A 16759-nucleotide genomic window follows, 5' to 3' on the forward strand; every position below is an offset into this window, starting at 1 on the left:
TAAGTGCAATTATCCAAATTATAAATATCAGGCATACATTCACATATACTATATGCATTGCTTACATGTGTTACAAATGTCACTTTCCTTATTTGTTTGAGCACCATAGAAAAATGTTAGGCTGCTGAAATTAGACATCAGAAGAATTTTAAGAAGTGAGCAAATTTGAACTGTAATGCAAAAATAAGATTTATTATGTATGTGTACACCCACACACTCTGATGCTATACTGGCTATTGGATGATTTACAGATGATGCAGAGATGCAAGCAAATACTCTCAGTAGGAGAGGCAGTTTTCTTTATGTAGTTGCTTCCTGATTATTGCAAAGGAAGGAAAAAGTTATGTTCTTGATGAGTTCCCCCTTAGATAAAATTCATCAGTATCTCCTTTACACAGATACTTATTTTTAAATGCCTTTACATTTGGTTATACAGCTATGAAGGTAAATAAGAAAAGGGCCTAGTAATTAAAAGAATGTAGTTCACATCTTCATGCATGACATAATAAGCCACACCTCCTTAAAAAAGCTGTATGCCAAAAAATATTTTACAAACACTAGCCAGCAGGCTGCCATCATATTCTTTTGATATTTCGTTCAAGGTCATATCTTCTAATGGGATTTTTTTGTATCACTGAGTAGAATAGTGTGTGTGTGTGTGTGTGTGTAGTAAGCAACAATTTCTCAAGAGAAATTGTCTATCAAGTTCTAAATGTGTAAGTCCATAAGATCAGCTACTTAGTGTCACTGAATCACAAAATGTGAAAACCCTTCTTACCATATCAAGAACAAACCTTATGATCATGCATTCCCCCTTGTCCTGAATATTCAATAAATAAATTCCCTGGGAAAGCCAGCATGGTGTAGTGGTTTGAACACTGAACTATGACTCTGGGGATGATGGTTCTTATTCCTGCTCAGCCATGGAAACCTGCTGGGTGACCTTGGGCTAGTCTCACTCTCAGCCACAGAAGCAAAGGGCAAGCCTCCCCTGAAAAAATCTTGCCAAAACCCCATACTAGGTTTGCCTTAGGATCACTGTAAGTTGGAAATGAAGTCACACAACAACAATGCCCCCTGAATCTGCAGCCTCAGAATTCCACTCACCATACAAATATTGCAAACTAGTTTTAAACTATATCTAGTTTGACTCCAACAAGTTATGGTTTGTACTAAAATTGAAATGAGTCCCTTCAAGATACAAATGTGAGTGGGATCATGTTGTAGACCCCCCCCCCCCCGCTTTTTGTTCATGTGTAGTTCACCAATGGCTGGCAAAGGAATCTACATGTGCACAGCTCTATGTAAGGACACAGACCTATAAAGCCCTATAAAGCTAACATCAAGCTTATCTTCTATCATATAAATTGCCTGTCTCTTGATATCTACTGGGGAGGCCTTCTTTTTGTCCCACCACTTACAGCTACACCTGATCGGAACAAAGGTGAGGGCCTTTTCCATGGCTTCTCCCAAACTCTAGAACTCTCTTCCTGGAAGAGGTGGAATGATATCCTCCTTACTATCTTTCTGCACCTTTGTGAAGACATTTTGTTTTACTCCCAGATGTCCTTTCATAGGAAATGGGCCTTTTCTATTTTTTGCTGGGTTTTAACAAAATGATTTATGTTTTAACTAGCTTTAATTTTAAGTTTTTGATAGTGTACTTACTTTTTAACCATTTTATGCTGTAAATTTGTAATTATATTTTTAAACTGTTGGAAGCCACCTTGAGTACCAAACTGGACAAATAATAACAACTTCTGCATTATTTGGAATTATGATCATGAAGGGTTTTCAATCAAATGGATGCTTAGAAATCTATAGCTTTATGAACATAAGCTTTCCTTTCTCTCAAACCCATGTTCAATGTGAAAAAATCAGGGAACAGCTAGAAATACAGTCCCACTTCCCCTTCTGTCCCTGCAGCCTTCTTCACACATGCAATGTATGTACAGACCATTTGTGAAGAAGTCTATAAAGTGTAACAGGGATGAATAGGTAGTGTATAAGGATCACTGATGTAACAACATGCCATAAACCAACAGTCCATGAATCAAGTCAATAAGATTTCACAAACATCCATCACATCTGAAAACAAAAAAGAGAAGTAAAAATGCAAACACAAATTTGGTAATATTCAAATGTTCAAATATGGTTCCTAAGCAGAAACAGGTATGTTAGCTTACATTCAGGTTTTGTACCAGCTGTATCATTCGTTATCACTCCTGAACCTCAAATAGTTTGTGCATAATTTGTATTAGGAAGTGGGCTTGTCTAGACATAATCTCCTATTTTATTTACAGTAACAAAAGTTTCTTTAAAATTGATAATATTTCGGTTCATACACAAACAAAATGGATTCTACTGGTTTGTAGCTCAAAACCTTCTTCATTTTACCTTTCCTCTGGTTTTTGCAAAATGGGATCCAGGCAGTAACACTTCAAAGAAAAACAATGCCTGCTTAACACATCACTGTATCTTAACACAATATGAGTTCACTTGAAGAATCTGACTGAAAAAGAAACACTATGCACTCATGGTTGTACCTGCCCTGGTGCATCCCTGTAAAACTGCAAAACAAGGAAAAGCACTTTCTTTTCAGTAAGGTCTACCTGTCTCATCATTTACTAACTGTCTAGGGTCCCTGGTCTTTTGCCTGAAAGCCTAATCATACAATATTCTATCAATTCATTCTGGAAATGATTTAAAAAGGAGACATATATGCAGTCATGATTCTACAAGCATTTCTCCTTTAACTGGAGAATTTGAAATATAATCTCTCAAAATCAGGCAATGATCATCAGTCAGCAAAATGAGTATCACTTCATTTCACTGTTCCATCCAAAGGCCATAACAAAACTGAATATTAAGACAATGATCCTGTTCTAATAATTCTAATGTTTCACATCATGGTTTGGAACCACTGCTAACCATTGTTAGCTAGTTTGGATGTCACGACAAACAGTGGTTAGAAACAGAAAGTAGACAAGGAAACCTGTGCATGTGAAAGAATGATGTAAGGTTGCAATATGCTCCTAACATCCAGTCTGTGGGTCAAAGGATTGAATTTGTGATGTCTAAACCAGGACAATAGCTGCACAAGCTACAAGTATATCACACCTGGACTCTTCTTCACAGTATTTCTGAACAAACTATGGCGGGTTACAAACCGCCAAAAAATACGTATGGAATACGTATTAGGGTTAGGAAGGGGCGGTGCTTCCACACCCCCTAACCCTAGTACGTATTCCATACGTACTACATGGCGGCGCCCCTTCCACATGGGGGCCGCCATGTTTACATCTTGGACGCATAGCGTCCAGACGTGTCGCGGCGCTAATGACATCATTAGGGCGCTGCAGAAAGAAGCTCCATTTTGGAGCTTCTTTTTTGCTCCGCAAGGGAGCTGCGCAGTGTGGCTGCGATGGCTCCCTTACGGAGCAAACAGCGGCGGCGGCAGACCGCCTCAAAGCAGCGGTCTATAACCCTCCTATATTCTTACTAAGGTTGCAAATATCTCTAACTGGGCCTCCCTACTCCCCCACCTCAAATTTATTTTCAAGTAGAAAACTAGATGTCTTCTTACAGAAATGCCCATTCTCTATATAGAGGGCACTGTTTATTTCAATATTAAGGAATATTTACTCATATGTATACTTTTCAAACAAGCTGTATAATTTTTACAAGACTTCGCCATGCAAATCTATAAATTACCAGAGGACATCTAAAGCATCTGGATTGCCTAAAAACTGAGTTGGATCCAGCATTAGTCATGCTTGGAGTAGACCCACTGAAATCAAGGGGAAAAGTAAGCTTTAAATCCACTGAATTTTAATAGGTCAATGCTAGAGCATGACTATGTCCAGAACCAACCTATTATAAAGAATATAAATCAGAGTTATATAAATAAATAGTCAGATCCCAATAATTATACATAGCAGCTCTAATACTAATTACTCAAAATGGACATTTATCCTGTTCTCCAAACTGTGAGTTAGAGACCAAGACTCTGTATGCAGATTTTTCCTTCCTTTAGTGTTTCATTATAACCAGTTTGCCATAACATTCAAATAAGAACTATTTATGGTTAGAGTATACCAGAATTTGAAAATACAGCATGAAGTAGGTTTGCAAGGCATGCTTTAGAGCACTCCTAGTCTTCACCAACCAGTGAGCTCTGAATGAAATACCTGAAAATAACTAGTGTGAAATAATAGTGTGGTGAGCCCAGTTAAGCAAGTAATACTTTATAGAACAAGTAGGATAAAAATATAAGAAATAAATATGTTACAACTATGGTAGCAGCAAAATATTATAGGGGTGTGTAATGTCTAAGGGAGATAATGCATTTAAGCCCTGGTCTAAAGATCACAAATGTGACATCTGAACTGAGCCAATATTGTTATCCTCCGCTAAGTACAAAAGTAATTATTTACTGAGCTTTTAACTCACATAACCAAAATTTACATGTCCAAAGATGCTTAAGTACTACAAGATGTTTTAGTAATCAAAGGTGCTAAAATACTATCAAGATGCTTTATACATGTAAGAAGCTCAACTGCCAGTAGGGATAATGGAACAGCACAATAGACACAACTAAATTGCCACTGATTGTATACCACATTTGATAAAACTTTACTTTGAACAACAATGTCTATGCTTCTTTTTAGAACCAGTATGTTGCAAATGATATTTTTACTGTGCATCAAGAAGACTTTTTTTCTGACTTAAGGTATCTGGATATGTCCATGTAAGCAAGCCAGAAGGGGGGAGTGGGAATAGCACTGGTGCTACTTGGGCTTAAACCAAACTAACAAGTAACTCTGGATAACTGAGAAGCAAACAATGGGGTCATTGAGCATTCCCAACATGCTAAAAATGAACGACATGCTCTTTATGTTTCTCTTATTCAAGCAGGAAGTCTCAGTGAAGTTGATGAGACTTCTGGGTGTGAAAGGAATGTAGAAACAAATCCCTTATAGAATTTGTAGAATATTCTATAAGAAAGACATAGCCTTACTGCATCTCTTATTGGTGGTTTCATAACCTTGCTGCATCTCTCATTCAAGGTTTTCCAGAAATGTTCTGCAAGGCCCTTCTCTTATTAATTTACTTAGGCACAAGTAATAGTACTGAGCTGATTTCTCCTAATCTGATTATGTGTATTTTAATGTAAGAAAGCCAGTGTTTATCAAGGATTAACAGTGCTCATCAAGAGTGATACTGCCCCTGCCCTTGACTTAATTTATTCAAGCTAAAATAAATGGTTAAAAACAAAACTGCTAATATGTGGCGCTTTATAATTGGCCCAGCAAGTTAAAGCCCCGTTATCTTCTTAGTAAATATTTATCCTGCTCTTCTTTCCCATTCATTCTGGGTTTTCCACACACACAATCTGACCGTAGCCTACATCTGCAATTCATTGACTTTACAATTTACCACATGTTGAGATGGAGAGGTCTCAGCTCCATTTGAATCATTGCACAAATATGCAAGTGATTTATCGTTTTAAAACTAAAGACTGCAAAAGAATGACTCCAGTTTTCCTGCATATTACTTCTCCTAGCAGACCATGAACAATTACAGTTCGTACTAATTAAGCTCTGTAAAATGTGCTGTACCCTGTTAATGCCAACCAGGCTCCCAAATTTCTTTTCACCACTCCAAACTTTAGCTAGCAATTTAACTCATTCATGGCTGCATGCTCACTGTGTACAGCTTAAAGAATGAGAAACAATGTTTTGGAGCACTTAAACAAAAAGAGCAGAAAGGAACAGACAAAATGAAATGGGAGAGTTGCACATGAATGAACTCTCTTGAGAAACAAATAACACTATTGATAACCTGCTAAAAGGTCCTACCACATCACCTCTGTAATGTGGTGTTAAAGGATCCAGATTTATCCCTAGAGGCTAATAACTTACAGGACTCAACCAGTTCGGAAAATTCATAAAAACTCCTCTAGACTTCTTGAACATTTACTAGGGGAAAGAAGTTACATTTATGGAAGAAAACTTTTTTATCTTTTTTTTATTATTTAAGGGCTTCAGTCTGAAGATTAAAAACCTCCACAGATTCTCTTGCCCAGATCATTATCTGTAAATTGAATGTGGCAGTACAGCATATAGGACTGTTATTATTTTTTTTACTTATACACACACTCCTAGGACTTTCTTTGAAACTCAGATTGATTCCATTAGATTTTTTGCACATGTTTTTAAAAAAGACAAACAGCACCAACATACAGAACAAGCTTAAGCCTTCTTAAATTTAAAACCATTTAAACAGTTCACTTGTTTAATCCAGGAAGATTAAATATTAATAAAAATGATCTTCATCTTCATCATCATCAAGGGAGAGCTGGAGGGGGAACCCTCAAGTGATGCTTCTCCTTTGGCCCCAAGACTTACCAGACACCAAGAGCCAAGAAATACCTAGGTCTTCAACTTCCCTTTCAGTAGATGAACTTGAAATATATTTTTTCAAATACCCTTACACATTAGTATTGTCTCTTTGACAACAAGTTACTGTCCCCTGGCCTCTTAAGACATTTTATCCTCAACTCCCTATGCTGTAAACTCATATTTTATTCCATTCTCTAAAATATGTAGCAGAAACTGAGCCTTTCTTCTAAATGAGATTTTGAAATGGAACATGTTTACTGGGTTGTTCTCCGGACATTTTTCTCAGAACAAAGCTTGCCTACTTTTTCACTTTCCTTCTGTTGTTGGCAGAGTAGGGGGTGGGGGAGGTATTGAACATACATACTGTTAAAACAAAATAGTCATACCTTTAACTTTGCTATTAATCCAGGAATTCTGTATCTTTTCTTCCCTCCCAGCTATATCAAATATATTGATGGGTATATCCGATTTCTTTGCAAACATTCTGGGAAGTATTTTTTCCCCAAGGTTCCCTATCTAGATAGCCTATCACTAGTATGTGAACACATTCATAAAGAACGCAGGTTGAGCAAAATATTTGCTCGGTGCTCTTCTTTGCTGTTCTTGGCACTGCAAGTGTTAATTCTGAATCATAGGAACAGACCAGCCCTGAAGGAGCACCAAACACCCCCTCCCCAAAAACAATCTAAGCTTTTCATGGGCTTATTTCTACAATTTCCCCCACCTCCTCCATCTCTCATTGCTTATAATTAGTGAAAGAAACCTGACCCACTACTAGTGTCTGTGGACCTTGGATATTATAAGGCCAGCGTGGCGTCAAATATCTTAACATTCATAAGTGTTATAGGCTGTAAATAAACCCTGTAGATTTATGACCCTTCAGTGCCTGCCAGCAAATGACTGTGGCACATTTCTTTCAGCAGACCTGTTGAGGTGCAAGTTTGCCTTTGGTTGTAAAATTAACCATTTCCTTCACAAACGTGCCCAATTACGAGTCAACGGGTGAGGCTCTGCTTGCATTTTTGCCATAGCTCAGTACAAAGAAAACACAGAGATACAAAAAGATGGGAGTGCGGTGGGAAAGGAGGGCTTGCAGGAATACAAACTCTTCTACTACACAAACAATGAAGCAGCTGCAGTCTGTAGTAGCAAGAGACAAAAAGTTCCCACAACAGGTAAGGTGTGGGAAGAAGAACATTTTAATTCCACCTACAACCCTGAACACAAAAAACAAAAACACAACATCCCTTCTCTCTTATCTGTAAGTGCTCTTTTGTTAGCATCTGTATGCACTTTGGCCCAAAGAGTGTCTTTTTTTTTTAATGTCAATATGTATGCTTCAAGAGCATGAACTACTGCCTTAATGTTTCCTCCCTCCTCACCCCACCCCATTCCCCCACTCCACAACAGTCACCTACTCCCTGTTTAGGAAAGCATTTGCTAAATCCAGGTTGTCTCACACTTAACAGGCATAATCCAACTTCCACATAACTGCCAGACAGCTGGAAATGGGGGTTGTGCAGCTTTTAGTCATGCTGCAGAAACACACACACACACATCCATGCAAATAAAGAAAAGAAAAAGAAAACTGCAGCTGTCCTTCTTCTATCCTGCCTTTCTTTTCTTTTTAGGAATGAACAAATGAACAAATGAAAGAAGTGAAAAGGAAAGAAGGAAAGAAAGAAACAAAGAGAGAAATGCATTTTCTTATGAAAGCATGACACTTAAGCTTTTAAACTGAACTGATCTTGGTATGCTGGTGAATACAATGTATTTTAAAAGTTATTAAATGTCTCCTTTGGGATACTCAGGGGAGAGGATAGGTGTGCATTTTGCCTTCACAGAGGGACATGGAACTTTATTTCTAGAGCTTCCAGAGTGCCTCAAATCCTTCCCCACTCCTTCCACACCTTTCAAGTCAGAACTTGGCTGATGAATGTTCCCTTATTCCTCCCCTCCCGCAGCTTTTAAATTAAACTAGAGAGGTTTTATTTAAATGAAGTTTACAAAACTAAAGCCAGTTACTATTTATGACATGCCTCACAAGCTATATTTGAATCAGAAACATCATTCTAACCTAGCTAAGAACTGAAAGATCCTCAGAGTATGTGCTTAAGTTGATTAGCGTCACAAGATCAGCTGCTGAAAATAGCTTATTTCTTCATAGTTCCAGAGGTTACTGTTTTAAAGCCATGGAGAAAATGAATAGCACAATTCAATGAACAGCTTATCCGTGCCATGAAGCACAAACACAGTGACATACGAAAACTGTACATACACTATGAACATCTGTCTAGTTTAACATCCTAACCCTTGTTTCAGAAATCAAGGGAACCTTCAACCTTAAAGATTAGTAATGAATCAACCCCTCACGTTGGAAGCAGAAATCTTAACAATGCCGAGCCATAAATATTTCTAAAGGAGATGAAAAACAAATTAGCATAAATACCAAAGAAGGGCAGGAACACCTGTTCTTTTTTTCAGCATGATAAGCATTTCATTGTTCTCTATTTAAAATGTAATGACCTGTGTAATTACAGTAATATTACATTGTATTGCAGGGGCTCAGAATGTCACACTTTTGAAAAGTGTTGTCAAAACAATTCAAAGCAGGGGAAGGGAAAAGGGGGGGGGGGTTTGAGATGCCATTAACTCTTCATGCTCCCACATCCACATTCCTGTGCAAGCGATTATGTGGCTTCTTTCAAAAGATAAGTGGGGGGGGGCACACCACAGATTTCTGAAAGCATGATTTTCCAATATTTCCACTAGTAAGCACCTACCATATCACAAAAGTCACTCTCACCCTAAGCATTTTACAGCCAGACAAAATGCTAGATGTTTCACAATTTAGTGAAACAAAACTCTTTTATAGAAAGAAAACAAGAAAGGAAATATCCACACGAAATTATGCTTGGTAATAATGGTAATAATAATGGAATGTTAAAATTAAATAACCGGGATTATATATAATATGGCTGTATTATTGTTAAATTCTGAAATAGCATTCCTAGTCCTATTGGTCCTTACAAAAGTATATTCTTGAATGCATTGTTTCGTTGCTAATAAAGCCCTCCTTGGTACCTATTGGTCCTTTTAAAGAGCCAGACACATTACTTTCTCAAAGGCAAAAATTAGCATTACGCAGTAAAAGCTTTGTTATTTTAAAACAGAATTATTGCTATCAAGCTTTATGGCGTCTTCAGCAATTAAAGCATTATTCCTGAAGTAATGTATTATTCATTATTACAGTGCAAGCCTATACACGTCTACTAAGAACTGCATACCATTGATTTCATTGACGCTTACTCCCAGCTAACTGAAGATAGGGAGCACAAGACTTAGGTCTGCATTCCCACACACACTTACCTACTAAGTAGACATGTATAGGATTGGTTTATGAGTCTTCTGGATCCTTATAATTGTTAAAGTAGAAAATCAGAAATCAGGTTTTCTAAGAAGTACGTTGTGATTATTAGAGAACTGAAGGCTCTGTTTCAGAGGGACAACTATTCTCCAAAATAAAAATAAAACAACAGATATACACTGGGAAAGGAAATAATTCTGCTAAAAAAAAATTTAATTGACAATGTCAAGCCTGTGAGATATTTCTACAGAGAGAGAGAAAACCAATCTGGAAGTTGTTTATTTACTTGCGCCTTGCATATCAAAAAGAATATTTTATTTCTTGAAATGCACTCTCAACAATGTAAAAAAAAGAATCAACTCTTTCAAGATGGAATTACTCTGCTTTGTATCAGAAACGAATAATGGATTACCTTTACAAATCATTAATTTGAAGTGCATTCACAGACCTATGAATGCAGAAGGTCTGAAATATGCAATTGGCTGGTATACAAATAATAAAATTGCCAACTGAATATAGCAAATGCCTTTTGAATCAGTCCATGTGATGCCAAAGAACAAGGTCACCTGTCATACCTACAATACAAACCAGATCTTATACAATCCCCTGAATTCATGGAAACAGTCCATTATTACAGAGAAAATGTTTAAATGTGGAAGAGAGAAATATTTCCATTAATTGTTTATTACTGAGTGCCTAATCCAAAAACCTGTTCAAACATCCATAGTCCTCATTCATTTCAAAAGGTGATGGGTATAATCCAGAACAAAATGATAAATATCAAGTGCTTGTAACTGAAGAGGTAAATAAATATAAAAGACACTACATTCTTGTCTTTTTTGTTTCTAGGAGAAAAGAAAAGTTTGCCTATTTTCATCTGCCAAAATTAAATCATGGCTGTTTTCGTGGTTTAAACAGCCACAAAATCCCCACAATATTCCTTCCGTTGCATAGCCAGCCCAGTTTCACCTGTCTCATCATTTGCCCAGTTTCAAAACTCAGTCACATTGCTTTTCCATATATGCTAAAACTGTGGTCATCCAAGTGTCTGCTTGCTGTGACCAGGGCCCTTAAAATAAGAGCAAATTATAAAATATCTTGGCTGGGTTAACCTCATCCTTGAAAACATTTTAAAAATACACAAGTCAGCGCTATTTTGTCATCCTCCCCCTCTGTAATTTGTGATCTGGATTTGGACTTTTACTAAAAACAACCCCGATAGGATATTTTAAAACACTTGTAGAGCGGGCACATTGCGATCACCATAAATTCCATATCTATGTAACAGTGAATCTACTGTTTCAAATTAAGGTGTCACGTTACCACCATAAAAGAAAACAGGTAAGAAGGCAAATAGTGATTTGAAGAAAGGGGGGAATAGGTGAGAGAGGGAATTAACTCCAATTGAAATATTACATTTAAAAAATAAAACAAGCAAACAAAGTGATCCAGTTGTGCACAAATTGTGTATTCCATGGAAAATAGGTAGCCATTACACAAACACACACACACACATATATATACACAAGCACACACTTTCTTAAAACAAGGTTCATGAAGAATATATTACTTCTGGGCAAAGGAGGCAGAGTTGGCATACATCCATGAGGCACTGCGAGGAGAGTACCCAACGCTTTGCATCCCTCAGAAAGTTTAATAAAACCACAGAGGTTTGGAGCAACTTGTTCCCTCATTGCCTCCTCCTGCCACACCTTCTGACCCTGCTCTGCCACACCCAGGGAAGGATATATCCTTCAGCCAGAGAATGGATATAAATATATATGTCTATGTGTGTGTATAATAAGTGTTTGTGTGTCTTTGTTCCCTTCAAGTGAAGACATGTAATGTTTTTTGGTTTGGTAAGCGAAGGGGCCCTTTCTGTTTACATCTGGCTTTTCCTGGAGGTTCCTGGCCCTTCAGAAAGGCTCAGCTCAACCACAGGCCACTAAAAATGAAGAGGAAAAGGAGAGAGAGATGTCTCTTCTTTCAGTCTTTCCCCCCAGAACAAAATTAAGCCAGTTCAGACAAGAGAGGAAAAACACTGAAAAGATGGGACTGAGGAGGAGCCATAGCCACAATCTTTTTGGGGGGGAGGGGGGCATATCCATGATCTTTTGGGGAAGGACATATCCATGGTCTTCATATTTTCCCTTAAAAGAAGATCACATATCCACAATCTTTATATTTTCCCCTTGAAGAAGAACATATATCCATGAGCTCCCCCCCTCCAAGACGAAGAAGAGCTCTGTGTCTTTTAAAAGACGTTGCTTTGTCCAGGAATGCCAAGAAACGTCCCTCCTCCTCCCAAAGACAACTACTGTACTCCAAAACCTGGCTCTCCAATACAGAGGAGCCTGACACAAACACACACACACAGAGAGTGTGTGTGAAAAAGTTCACATGCCTACAGTCAACAGACTCCTCACGAGGTCCTGGCTTTTAAACAATAACAACACCAGTAATAGTAACCAACAATGATAACAATAACAATGGCACATGGGGATGCCATTGAACTGAGTGGAAAGCAATGCCTCTCTCTCTAAAGTCCCTCAGGAGGAAGCTGGAGGCAGCCAGGGAAGGAAGGGTTAAAGGGGGAGGCAAGGCCAGGAGGAGGGGAGAGAGAGAGAGAGAAACCCAGTGGCCACTGGAGAGGGCAGAAGGAAAACAAGAGCCCGATAGAAAAACCCCTCACTTTGGAGGAGGAAAAGGGGAGTGAAAGCAGGAAAAAGAGAGAAAGAAAAGGCGGGTGGGGAAAAGAGAGACGCCTTGGGTGTCTTTAGGTTTATTTTGTTTCGTGTTTTAACACAGGGGGAGAGGGGTTGGGTGGCATACACACAAACACACACACACCCCACATGACACACACACACACACACACAACTTGAACTGAAAGGGGGGGGGGATAAACATGGCGAAGGAGGGGAAACAAGCGCCCGCCGCTGCAGCAGCAGCAAAGTCTTGAGGAAAAGTTTGGCCAAAGTTTTTTTGTTGTTCTGATTGAGGCGCGCGATGGAGAAAAAAAGGAAAGGGAAAGGAAAGGAAAAGGAAAGGGGGCGAAGGGAGGGAGGGAGGGAGGGCAAGGAGCCCCCCTTTTTGGGCGGAAGGGGCTTAGGACGGAAATGCCCAGAGCGGAGCGGAAAAGGGCCCAGAGGCCGGGAAAAGGGGGGTCCCAAAGAAAGGAGGAGGAGAAGCCCTGGAGAGGCCACTTACCGTCCTGGCGGTGGGCGAAAGGGATCCGTTGGGGAGGTAGGGCCCGGTCAGGTCGGGGATCATGATGAAGGGATAGCCAGGATACGGTGGGCCCTTGAACAACCCTCCATCTTGCCTCTTCGCAGCTAACATGGCGGGGGAAGCCAGGAGTCAGGGAAGGGGGCAGGAAAAAGGAAAGAAGAAAGAAGCACGGTTAGGAAAAGCCCAGCAACATTCTGATTTGTTTCCCCCCTGCCTTTCTTTCCTCTTCCCACCGACACAAGACCTTTTCTGTTTTCCTAAACAGGGAAGGGGGAGTTTGGAAAGTGCCATGGCTCTAGACTCTCTTCTGGACTCGTACACAAACACACACACAAAACACACAAACACAATCCTCCACCCCCAAAAATAAAAAGAGCCCAGAGTGTCTTACCTTCCTCTAAACTTTCCCTGGATTTGTCTCGGAAACTTTCGGAGCGAGGCGGAGGCCGCCTTTCCGCCTTGAGAAAGAAGAAACAGGAAAGAAACACATTAAGAGAGAGAGAGATTATATGGAAAATCCAGGCTGTTGGGGAAGAGGCAGAGAGGGAAGAACGAGACAAAGAGTTTAAAAACTTGCTACAAAGCAGGAACTATATATATATATATATATATATATATGGGGGGAAAGACACCAAGCGAAGTAGCAACAGGGCGAGAAACAGAGTTGCACTTGAGCAAAGTCTTCTAACTCATATACATATATATATATAGACAACTGAAAGGGAAATAATAGCATCCATCATCAATTGAAATGCCTTTCTGTTTCCAAAACGTTGGAGTCCAGGTGAAGCCAAGCAGGTGTGCTCCTTGGATTTGGGGGAAGGAGTGGAAGGCAAGGGGGAGCCCTGGTTTTCTCACCTCGGAGTCGGAGGAGCTGTTCTGGTTCGTCTCGGACTCGTTGACGAGGGAGGACTTGACGTCGGCCAGGTCCCTCTCGGCCGAGGAGTTCTCGGAGATCTTCTCCTCCTGCTCGCCCTCGTCCTTGAAGGAGATGAGCTCGTCGTTGGCCCCCAAGTCGTCCCCGCCACCGCCATTGAGCTGCGGCATTCTCCTCCTCGGCCTCGGCGTCCTCCTCCTCCTCCTCCCGGCTCCTTCTTCTTCTTCTTCACCCGCCGGCCAGCAATTTTGCAAGGAGAAGAAGGGAGGGGAGAAGGGAAGAGAGGAAAGGAAGAGAGGGAGTGAAAAAAAATAAAGGGAGGGAGGGAAAGAGACAGAGGAGGGGGAGAGGGGGATGAAAAGAAAAAGAGGGGAATCTGACCCTTAAAGAAAGACAAGGAGGGAAGTTTGGCGATGTTTTTCAAAAAGAGTCCAAGTTGAAAGTTTTAAGTTTTCCTCTCTCTCTCTCTCTTTTCTTTTTTTCTTTCTTTTCCTTCCTTCCTTTCTTTCCCCCTCTCCCTTTTCTGGGGAGGGGAAAAGAGGGAGGAGGAAGAGGGGAGGAGGAAGAAGAGGAGGAGGAAGAAGACGAAAAACAGTCTCTTCTTTGCTCCTTTCCTTTCGCACCAGTGACTTTGGAATTCTTCTTCTTCTTTTCCTTCTTCTGGGGCTTTTCTCTCTCTCTCTTTTTCTCTTTCTCTTCCGAAGACCAGACCAAACGAAATTAATATATATATATATATATATATATATAAAAGGAACGAAAAGAATGAAACGGAGGGAAAGGCTGAAGATGATTTTTCAAAAAATTAAATATATATATATATATATTACAGTTGTTGTGATTATTTTCTTTGCAGACAACAAGTCAAGGGAGGAAAAAGGGGGGAAGGAGGAGGAGGAGGAGGAAAAAGGGGGAGAGGTTTAAAAGAAAAAGGAAAAGAGGAGGCTCAGAAGAAGGCGCAGCTCTAAAGGAAGAGCCGGTGCCGCTCGGATTTTGAGTGAGTTGAAGTTTTTAGACGGAGAGCTCTCTCTCTCTCTCTTTCTCTCTCTCTTTCTCTTTCTCTCTCTTTTTTTTCCCTCCCAGTTCAAAGGCGGCGCTGATTGACAGATCGGAGGGGGAGAAAAAAGTGGGCACCCAAATCCGGAGGCGCGGAGGAAAAAGTCTGGGAGCCGGGATTATTGACAGGGGGAAAAAAGGGGGGAAACACACACACACTACTACTAGGCGAAGGCTTTAATGAGATGCAGGAAGGGGCGGGGGCTCCGGGGGTGACGTCTGCATAAATAAACAGGGAGGAGGAGGAAGGGGAGGCAAAAAAGTAGGCACAATGCTCCTTTTGGGAAAGAGAGAGAGAGGAGGGGAGGCTGGAAGGAGGGAAGGAAAGAGGGAATGGGTTGGAGGAGAGACAATGCAGGAGGAGGAGGAGGAGGAGAACAAGGAAGGGGGGACTTCTCACATTATTATTATTATTATTATTATTATTATTAAAACACGCAGCTGTGTTGGCCCTTTAAGCAATGCTAACCAGAATCCATTAGGGGGGCCTGTCTTGGCCAACCGAAATGCACAATATACTTGTTGCAAGTATATATATATATATATATTTGTGAGGAGGAAGTCATTATTATTATTATTAGTGTGTGTGGAAGAAGTCATTATTATTAAATCAAGTGAAAGACTCTAGGGCTAACGGGCGGGGTATAAATACCGTAAATAAATTTATTATTATTATTATTATTATTATTGTGTGGAGGAAGTCATTATTATTATTAGAGGGTATGGAGGAAGTTGTTATTATTATTATTATTATTATTATTATTATTATTAGTGTGTATGGAGGAAGTCATTATTATTGGTGTGTGTGGAGGAAATTATTATTATTATTAGTGTGTGTGTGGAGGAAGCCAAACACAGGTTGCACCCCTCGAAAAGGAAAGAAAAGAAGGGGGGAAAGTGGTGAGGAAGGAGAGCAAGGCAGTTCCTCAGGAACTCTCTTTTGACTCCTTCCTCCCCCCCCCCCCCAAAAAAAAAGTAGGGCTGCGCGCGCTTTTTGGGGAGCGCACCATTCGAACTCGCCTCCTCCTCTTCCTCCTCCTTAAGTTGGACCTTGGAGGCCTGTCCTTTCTTTTTATTTTTGAGGGGCGGCTTCCTTGGGGAGCCAGCAGCCCACCCAAATGGGAAGTTGTGAGGAAGTTGTCCCTCCAAACAGGAGAGGCTGTGTTCAAAGCCCCTATTGGGGTTGGGGTTGTTTCTTTCATTCCCTTGGGGAAAAGTAGGGTTTGGCTTTCCTTTCTGGTGGGTGGCTTTGCGCGCCTCAGAAGCCAGGCACCCCACTCTTTTTTGCGTATGTGTGTTATTGTGTGTTTGTGTGCCCCTTTTTGGGACTATGGTGCCACAACAAACTACCATTCCCAGAATTCCATAGCCTTGAGCCAGGGCATTTAAAAGTGGGACCAAACCGGATTAGTTCCCCAGTGTGGAAGCAGCCCTGTCACAGCAAACTCAAAAACAACACCCCAGGATTTCCTTCACACTGAGGGGGTCAAACTGGATGATTTCTCCATTAGAGGGAAGTGGGGAGTTTCTGAGGAGGGAAGGCAAGGAGGGGGAGACCAACTGGGGTAGCTGGAAAATCAGTGTGAGTCTCGTCGATGTGTGTGATCCGACTGTGTGGTCCCCCAAGTCAAGGAATGGGGAATACAGTATGTATCTATATAAAGTAGGGAAAGAAATTGAGAGAGGAGGGGTAAGTCCAGGAATGCGCCCTAGAACCTGGTTTGGATAGAAGAGGCACCAAATGGGCAGTGGAGGGGAAATGTGGGCTTTATATCTATCTATCTATCTATCTATCTATCTATCTATCTATCTATCTATCTATCT

The 16759-nt window shown here is 40.4% G+C and overlaps 1 protein-coding gene and 1 long non-coding RNA gene across 28 annotated transcripts in view; one reads left to right on the top strand and one right to left on the bottom strand.

Annotated features, from left to right (window-relative positions):
* TCF7L2 (transcription factor 7 like 2) overlaps window positions 1–14781 on the bottom strand; it is a 248517-nt gene extending 233736 nt beyond the window's left edge. For 13 of the 26 annotated variants that reach the window (XM_042456263.1, XM_042456259.1, XM_042456262.1 and 10 more), the window contains exons 1-3: window positions 13861–14781; window positions 13394–13460; window positions 12982–13106 (exon numbers count right to left, since the gene is read on the bottom strand). In XM_042456263.1, the coding sequence (XP_042312197.1) occupies window positions 12982–13106; window positions 13394–13460; window positions 13861–14049 (381 nt within the window). In that variant the 5' untranslated portion in view covers window positions 14050–14781. The remainder of the gene's footprint in view (window positions 1–12981; window positions 13107–13393; window positions 13461–13860) is intronic. The other 13 variants (XM_042456248.1, XM_042456247.1, XM_042456244.1 and 10 more) reach the window with 7 other exon arrangements.
* A 12-nt stretch (window positions 14782–14793) lies between these two features.
* LOC121924799 overlaps window positions 14794–16759 on the top strand; it is a 30777-nt gene continuing 28811 nt past the window's right edge. The window contains exon 1 of one of the 2 annotated variants that reach the window (XR_006102721.1): window positions 14794–14876. This is a non-coding gene — a long non-coding RNA (uncharacterized LOC121924799). The remainder of the gene's footprint in view (window positions 14877–16759) is intronic. The other variant, XR_006102722.1, reaches the window with a different exon arrangement.

The sequence above is a fragment of the Sceloporus undulatus genome, chromosome 3 (assembly GCF_019175285.1).
Source record: "Sceloporus undulatus isolate JIND9_A2432 ecotype Alabama chromosome 3, SceUnd_v1.1, whole genome shotgun sequence".
Lineage (NCBI taxonomy): Eukaryota > Metazoa > Chordata > Lepidosauria > Squamata > Phrynosomatidae > Sceloporus > Sceloporus undulatus.